The following is an 8,836-nucleotide window of genomic DNA, read 5'->3' as shown; positions in this document are numbered from 1 at the left end:
GTCGTTGGGGAGGGACGTTTCCTGGTTGGGGAGGGACGTTTCGTGGTTGGGGAGGGACGTTTCAGGGTTGGGGAGGGACGTTACAGCGTTGGGGAGGGACGTTTCAGGGTTGGGGAGGGACGTTACAGCGTTGGGGAGGGACGTTTCAGGGTTGGGGAGGGACGTTTCAGGGTTGGGAAGGACGTTTCGTGGTTGGGGAGGGACGTTTCAGGGTTGGGGAGGGACGTTACAGCGTTGGGGAGGGACGTTACAGCGTTGGGGAGGGACGTTACAGGGTTGGGGAGGGACGTTTCAGGGTTGGGGAGGGACGTTTCGTAGTTGGGGAGGGACGTTACAGGGTTGGGGAGGGACGTTACGTAGTTGGGGAGGGACGTTTCGTAGTTGGGGTGGGACGTTACAGCGTTGGGGAGGGACGTTACAGGGTTGGGGAGGGACGTTACAGCGTTGGGGAGGGACGTTTCAGGGTTGGGGAGGGACGTTTCGTAGTTGGGGTGGGACGTTACAGGGTTGGGGAGGGACGTTACGTAGTTGGGGAGGGACGTTTCGTAGTTGGGGTGGGACGTTACAGGGTTGGGGAGGGACGTTACAGGGTTGGGGAGGGACGTTACAGCGTTGGGGAGGGACGTTACAGCGTTGGGGAGGGACGTTACAACGTTGGGGAGGGACGTTACAGCGTTGGGGAGGGACGTTTCAGGGTTGGGGAAGGACGTTTCGTGGTTGGGGAGGGACGTTACAGCGTTGGGGAGGGACGTTTCAGGGTTGGGGAAGGACGTTTCGTGGTTGGGGAGGGACGTTTCAGGGTTGGGGGGAGGAACGCGGGGTTCTCCGTTTAAACTCGAGTTGTGGGTGATGTTCGCACGTGCCGTTAACGGTAAGATGCAGTCCGTGCGTGCGCTGCGCCTCTTGTGCTGCTTCCTCTTGTACCTGATCCAGGTACGCGCCGCCCGACGCCTGTCCACGGTCTACCCCGAGGTGTGGATCCGCGTCCTGTCTGGGTCTCGGGTTTGGCTCGAATTTCCGCGCGGGGGTTGCGTCACACGAAGGGTCTTGAGGGTCTTCTTGTGACGCGAAACCTTCACTGTTTGTTGTTTGTATCACCTGTCTGAAAACTTTTAAAAGTACCTTTTACGTAAAAAAAAAAAAAATCCAACTCGGGTAAAGCATCGGCCGTTTTACATATATATTTAAATTATTTGGGGCTCGACCTGGATTGATGTCCGCCACGGTGTCTGTCGGTTATGGTGTCTGTCCGACATGGTGTCTGTCCGTCACGGTGTCTGCCAGTCACGTCTGTCCGTCACGGTGGCTGTCTGTCCGTCACGTTGTCCGTCCGTCACGTTGTCCGTCCGTCACTGTGTGTCCGTCCGTCACGGTGTCCGGCCGTCACGTCGATGTCACGCTGCCTGTCCATAACATTGTCTGTTCGTCACGGTGTCTGTCGGTTACGGTGTCTGTTGGTCATGGAGTCTGTCCGTCACATTGTCTCTCCGTTCCGGTATCTGCCTGTTACTGTGTCTGTCCATACTTTTGTCCTTTGTGTGGTTTATAGATCTCTATTTTTGCCGAATATAATTATAACAGGTGTTCGAGTCCACCTGCTCGCCTGATGGTTAACGTTTTGTTTGTTCAAATCCCAACTCATTCAATGTTACAGGAAACGTTCAATCAAATGCTGTAATTGAATGGGAAATTGTTTTCTGTTCCGAATCAAAAAACAACAATCTGTGTAATAAAGAATAAAATGAAAAATCACTCATAGAGCGACACTTGGCAAAACAGAGCAAAGAATGGCACTCAGTGGAGCATCCTTTTGACCTCAAAATAATTAGTGCTAGGATTCAGTGACCTGATATGCAAATCGTCTTCAAAGTTTAAGTTAATCGGATGAAAATTGACAATTTTAGAAATTTGGCCTATGTTGACCTTTTTGCCTATGTTGACCTCAAAAATAGTTGGTGGTTGAATTCAGTGACCAGATATGTAAATCATATTCAAATTTCAAGTCAATCGGATGAAAATTGAGGATTTTAGAAATTTGAAAAAAGATGGTTGACCTTTGGCCTATGCTGACCTTTTGGCCTAAGCTGATCTCAAAAATAGTTGGTGGTTGGTTTCAGTTACCTGATATACAAATCCTATTCAAATTTCAAGTCAATCGGATGAAAATTGACAATTTTAGAAATTTGGCCTATGCTGACCTTTTGGCCAAAGCTGATCACAAAAATAGTTGGTGGTTGGTTTCAGTAAGTTGATATACAAATCCTATTCAAATTTCAAGTCAATCGGATGAAAATTGAGGATTTTAGTAATTTGTAAAATGTGGTTGACCTTTGACCTATGTTGACCTTTTGGCTTATGTTAATTTCTAAAATAGTTGGTGGTTGAATTAAGTTAGCTGATATGTAAATCCCATTCAAATTTCAAGTGAATCGGATGAAAATTGAGGATTTTAGAAATTTGAAATTGTTATTGACCTTTGGCCTTTGTTGACCTTTTGGTATTTGTTGACCTTTTGGCCTATGCTGATCTCAAAAATATTTGGTGGTTGAATTCAGTTTGCTGATATGTAAATCCTGTTCAAATTTCAAGTCAATCGGATGAAAATTTAGGATTTTAGAAATTTGAAATTGTTGTTGACCTTTTGGCCTTTGTTGACCTTTTGGCATTTGTTGACCTTTTGGCCTATGCTGATCTCAAAAATATTTGGTGGTTGAATTCAGTTTGCTGATATGTAAATCCCATTCAAATTTCAAGTGAATCGGATGAAAATTGAGGATTTTAGAAATTTGAAATTGTTATTGACCTTTGGCCTTTGTTGACCTTTTGGTATTTGTTGACCTTTTGGCCTATGCTGATCTCAAAAATATTTGGTGGTTGAATTCAGTTTGCTGATATGTAAATCCTGTTCAAATTTCAAGTCAATCGGATGAAAATTTAGGATTTTAGAAATTTGAAATTGTTGTTGACCTTTTAGCCTTTGTTGACCTTTTGGCCTTTGTTGACCTTTTGGCCTATGCTGATCTCAAAAATATTTGGTGGTTGAATTCAGTTTGCTGATATGTAAATCCCATTCAAATTTCAAGTGAATCGGATGAAAATTGAGGATTTTAGAAATTTGAAATTGTTATTGACCTTTGGCCTTTGTTGACCTTTTGGTATTTGTTGACCTTTTGGCCTATGCTGATCTCAAAAATATTTGGTGGTTGAATTCAGTTTGCTGATATGTAAATCCTGTTAAAATTTCAAGTCAATCGGATGAAAATTTAGGATTTTAGAAATTTGAAATTGTTGTTGACCTTTTAGCCTTTGTTGACCTTTTGGCCTTTGTTGACCTTTTGGCCTATGCTGATCTCAAAAATATTTGGTGGTTGAATTCAGTTTGCTGATATGTAAATCCTGTTCAAATTTCAAGTCAATCCGATGAAAATTTAGGATTTTAGAAATTTGAAATTGTTGTTGACCTTTTGGCCTTTGTTGACCTTTTGGCCTTTGTTGACCTTTTGGCCTATGCTGATCTCAAAAATATTTGGTGGTTGAATTCAGTTTGCTGATATGTAAATCCTATTCAAATTTCCAGTTAATCGGATGAAAATTGAGGATTTTAGAAATTTGAAAAAAGTGGTTGACCTTTCGACCTTTTGACCTCAAAAAAAATATATGATTTTGTCGGACCACGAACTCTACCATTTGATGAAGTTTCGTGAAGATCGATTTAAAATCGTGACCTATAGGCAAGTATAAGTGAACGGACAGACAAACACACAAACCGGAGTGATCAACATGCAAAAAAAAAATTGCAAAATGCAAAATTTCAATTTCCTGCGTTGAGCAGTTTTCCATATCCGTTGTTAATCCTAAGAGAAAATTGCTTAAGGTACCCCTTTAACCACTTGCTTATTGCGTTTCCGAGCACGATCGGTACTTCCTACAAGACGCGATTTTGTCTGAATCTCGATGTTCTCTAACGCCGAGAGCGCGAGTGGAAAATTTGATTGCTCTTGATGCCCTAATATTTGTGAAATTTGTGAAATATTTGAATTTGTGAAATGCCCTAATATTTTGTCCTAATCCTGCTAAGCTGAAGAGTTTTGGAAGTGCCAAAAAGCGATTTGTGTTTGTGTGTTCGAGTGTATAATAAATGTTGTGTTTGTGTCCTTCCCCCTCCCTCCCCATCTTGTCTACCGCTCCCCTTATTTTGTGTTTTATGTGTCGGTTTGACTTTTTGTGTGATTAATGGTAGCTCTTTCACGAGCCTCGATCTTGTATACAAAAAGAAAAAAAAAGAGTAAGACTGACTGGTGTAAGCCTGACCTGAAATTTTGTAATGAGAGTGAGCCTGACCTCACTTCGCTGTGAGCATGCGTGATCAGGATGAGACTCCATACAATTCGTTAAATTCAGAGCCAACGTATGCCTGAACCTGCAGGTTCATGTTCGAATTCGTTTTCCGATTCCTGTTCTACAATGTCCAAAATATAACATTCAATTGAAATGAAGTAGTTCCTCAATCTTAGAATGACGTCTGTAGGCGGACAGACGGACACACACAGACAGACAGACGGAGTGAACCAATTGCTGAACCCCGCTTTGCGTTTCGTACCTGCCAGGTAATAAATAACATTCCCTGTAGTATATTGTCTCGTTCCGAGACCATGTTGCTCGCTCCACACGTGCTACCACTTGCCTTTCAATACTGGAATGCCCAACGCACTGGGATTCATTCAGAAACAAGAATCCGTTGGTTGCATCCTTACTGAGCCGCTGTAGTGGGTAATGACCGCAGGATGGCAATCTCATATCTGTCGTGCCGTTTGAGCCTCTGTCGTGCCGTTTGAGTCTCTGTCGTGCCGTTTGAGGCTCTGTCGTGCCGTTTGAGTCTCTGTCGTGCCGTTTGAGTCTCTGTCGTGCCGTTTGAGGCTCTGTCGTGCCGTTTGAGTCTCTGTCGTGCCGTTTGAGTCTCTGTCGTGCCGTTTGAGGCTCTGTCGTGCCGTTTGAGCCTCTGTCGTGCCGTTTGAGCCCGTCGTGCCGTTTGAGTCTCTGTCGTGCCGTTTGAGCCCGTCGTGCCGTTTGAGCCTCTGTCATGTCGTTTCAGCCCCTGTCGTGCCGTTTGAGCCTCTGTCGTGCCGTTTGAGCCCGTCGTGCCGTTTGAGTCTCTGTCGTGCCGTTTGAGCCTCTGTCATGTCGTTTGAGCCTCTGTCGTGCCGTTTGAGCCCGTCGTGCCATTTGAGCCTCACGTCGTTTCAGCCCCTGTCGTGCCGTTTGAGCCCGTCGTGCCGTTTGAGCCTCTGTCGTGCCGTTTGAGCCTCTGTCGTGCCGTTTGAGCCCGTCGTGCCATTTGAGCCTCACGTCGTTTCAGCCCCTGTCGTGCCGTTTGAGCCCGTCGTGCCGTTTGAGCCTCTGTCATGTCGTTTCAGCCCCTGTCGTGCCGTTTGAGCCCGTCGTGCCGTTTGAGCCCGTCATGCCGTTTGAGTCTCTGTCGTGCCGTTTGAGTCTCTGTCATGTCGTTTCAGCCCATGTCGTGCCATTTGAGCCCGTCGTGCCGTTTGAGCCCGTCATGCCGTTTGAGTCTCTGTCGTGCCGTTTGAGCCTCTGTCGTGCCGTTTGAGCCCGTCGTGCCGTTTGAGCCTCTGTCGTGCCATTTGAGCCCGTCGTGCCGTTTGAGTCTCTGTCGTGCCGTTTGAGCCCGTCGTGCCGTTTGAGCCTCTGTCGTGTCGTTTCAGCCCCTGTCGTGCCGTTTGAGCCTCTGTCGTGCCGTTTGAGCCTCTGTCGTGCCGTTTGAGCCCCTGTCGTGCCGTTTGAGCCTCTGTCGTGCCGTTTGAGCCCCTGTCGTGCCGTTTGAGCCCCTGGCGTGCCGTTTGAGCCCCTGGCGTGCCGTTTGAGCCCCTGTCGTGCCGTTTGAGCCCCTGTCGTGCCGTTTGAGCCCCTGTCGTGCCGTTTGAGCCCCTGTCGTGCCGTTTGAGCCCCTGTCGTGCCGTTTGAGCCTTTGTCGTGCCGTTTGAGCCCCTGTCGTGCCGTTTCAGCCCCTGCCGTGCCGATTGAGCCCCTGCCGTGCCGTTTCAGGCCCTGCGGTGCCGTTTCAGCCCCTGCCGTGCCGTTTTAGCCCCTGTTGTGCCGTTTGAGCCCCTGCCGTGCCGTTTCAGCCCCTGCCGTGCCGTTTGAACCCCTGCCGTGCCGTTTGAGCCCCTGCCGTGCCGTTTGAGCCCCTGCCGTGCCGTTTGAGCCCCTGCCGTGCCGTTTGAGCCCCTGCCGTGCCGTTTGAACCCCTGCCGTGCCGTTTGAACCCCTGCCGTGCCGTTTGAGCGCCTGCCGCGCCGTTTGAGCGCCTGCCGTGCCGTTTGAGCGCCTGCCGTGCCGTTTGAGCGCCCGCCGTGCCGTTTGAGCCCCTGCCGTGCCGTTTGAGCCCCTGCCGTGCCGTTTGAGCCCCTGCCGTGCCGTTTGAGCCCCTGCCGTGACGTTTGAGCCCCTGCCGTGCCGTTTGAGCCCCTGCCGTGCCGTTTGAGCCCCTGCCGTGCCATTTGAGCCCCTGCCGTGCCGTTGAATTAACACTACGCAGGTTGACTCGGCCTGTCATGTTTCCGAGGTCAGCACAATGACTGGTAACAGGGTCGTTGCGTCAGCGGCATCAGCAGAAAAATGATGCAACCAACAGCCACAGGATGCATGCGAAGCCACAACAAAATTCATTCCGAGCCGCACAACATTCATGACTCAACCGATCACCTAAACAACCCTCAGTATGATCCTCCTGAGAGTGAGACCCTGCTTTTTCATCGATGAAGGTGACCCCGTGGCCGAAACGTTACGCTCCGTCCTTGCCTCCTCCGGCTGATCCATCTTCCTTTTTCGTGTTTTGGAATTTTTCAACGCATTTTACAAATGCTGCATTTTCCAAACGGAATAATCTCTACGCTGAAACGATTTGGCCACCACACAAAAGAAATCCCATAACAGCACGAGATTATTTTACAGGTCAAAGTGGAAATAGGACAGTCTGCTCAACATCCCCCTTAAACTGCACGATGCAGCGCTCGCAGCATCAAACAATCGCAATTTTAGAGTCGTATCGGAATCCCCTGTGGATGTACCCCAGGACCAAACAACCGATGCATGTGTTTCCAAGAGGACGTCCATTGGTAGGTGCTTTGGACAGCACACATGTGCAGCACACCTGAACACTGTAAGCGCACTCCTTGAAGTAACCTGAACGCCAATGATATCCCCTGGATCTCTTTGCAGAGTTTGCCAGTGAATCTCCATCATCGGAAATGAACATTCTATTCCTACAGGAGACGCTATATCGTCTTTCCAATCCAAAATCTTAGTAACGATGAATCTCCGCCAAGGCAGTAAAGATGCTAAACCGAGATTTATAGGTTCTTTGTGGAACGTGGGAACGTGACGGTGGAAGCTTCCAGGAAATACATCTTATTATTTCCGAATATGGTCTCATCAGTAAAAATAGGCCCTTATGATTATAACTTATTGAACCTTGATTTTACCTTAAACACCGTAAACAGAGTTATTATAACTTAATGAAGCTTGATTGTACCTTAAACACCACAAACAGACAAACAAACTATGACAAACATGTTTATGACAAACTTCCCTGCAAATGTCTGCTGCTCTTCTTCTGCTCCAATCGGTTCTTCTGATCATGTGCTTGTTAAAATGGACATCTCTCTGGCCATTCTCAGAGAGCCTCCTCAGCGTCGACGAGTCTGGCATTTCACTCAGGCTGACTGGAACGGTCTGCAAGCAGCCATCAATCATCTGGATTGGTCTCCCATCTCCACTGCCTCTGACATCAATTCTACCTGGGAATTCTTCCAAAGCAAACTGCTCTCTCTCATGCACAGATTTATCCCATCTCGTCTTCAGTTGTCTTACCCTTCCTCCCGTCCATGGTACACGGAATCTTGTGGTGAGGCAGTTGCCCTGAAACAACTTGCCTTTGCCTCTTGTAAGGCTAATCCAACTGATGGCAATCTCAGTTCCTTCCACCAAGCTCGGAACAAGTGTGTGTCTACCCTCAGGAGTGCCAGGAAGCACTATCTCTCCACACTCAAGATTGAACTCTCAAACCTGTCTCCTTCCTCCAAATCCTGGTGGTGTCTGGTCAAATCCGTTTCTGGTGTTTGTTCCCCCTCCATCCCCTCCCTTACCTCAAATGGCGACACAGTTGACACCGCACGTGACAAAGCCGAATGCCTCAACTCTGTGTTTGCCTCAAAATCTTGTGTCCCAAACCCATCTCTCTCTGTTCCCACCTTTCCCAGTCGAATCCAACTGCTCCTGGACACTGTGTCCTTCTCTCCTGACAAGGTGGAGAAGTTTTTGTCAAACCTCGACTGATTCTGCAACTGGACCAGACGGCATCAGCCCACGGGTCCTAAAATCCTGCTCTGCAGCTCCATCTCACCATCTCTCTGTTCTTTTCACTCTCTCTTTTGCTCAAGGTTATTTGCCAGCATCTTGGAAATCAGCAAACATTACTGCTTTACACAAAAAAGGTGCAAAAACAGAGCCTTGCAACTACAGACCAATCAGCCTGCTCCCAATTATCAGCAAAGTCATGGAATTCATCATTGCTTCGGATATCAAATCCTTCCTCTTCTCCAATGGCTTGATCTCTGATCATCAATTTGGATTCAGACCAGGCCATTCCACTCTGGACATGCTGCTTTTTCTGTCTCAACAATGGATGGAGGTCCTCAATGCCAAACAGGAAATCAGAGCTGTCTCCCTTGACATATCACGTGCCTTCGATACGGTCTGGCACCCAGCTCTGCTCACCAAACTCTCCTCCTATGGTATCCATGGAAATCTCCACTCATGG

General features: G+C 47.9%; 1 protein-coding gene across 2 annotated transcripts in view; it reads left to right on the top strand.

Moving 5' to 3' along the window:
* Positions 1-865: 865 nt before the first annotated feature.
* FIBIN (fin bud initiation factor homolog) overlaps positions 866-8,836 on the top strand; it is a 70,994-nt gene continuing 63,023 nt past the window's right edge. The window contains exon 1 of one of the 2 annotated variants that reach the window (XM_078780060.1): positions 866-972. In XM_078780060.1, the coding sequence (XP_078636186.1) occupies positions 877-972 (96 nt within the window). In that variant the 5' untranslated portion in view covers positions 866-876. The remainder of the gene's footprint in view (positions 973-8,836) is intronic. The other variant, XR_013623823.1, reaches the window with a different exon arrangement.

This window comes from Myxine glutinosa, chromosome 1 (assembly GCF_964187855.1).
Source record: "Myxine glutinosa chromosome 1, kmMyxGlut1.1, whole genome shotgun sequence".
Taxonomy (NCBI): domain Eukaryota; kingdom Metazoa; phylum Chordata; class Myxini; order Myxiniformes; family Myxinidae; genus Myxine; species Myxine glutinosa.
The sequence above is the reverse complement of the archived record's forward strand: the minus strand, read 5'-3'. Positions and strand labels throughout refer to the sequence as shown.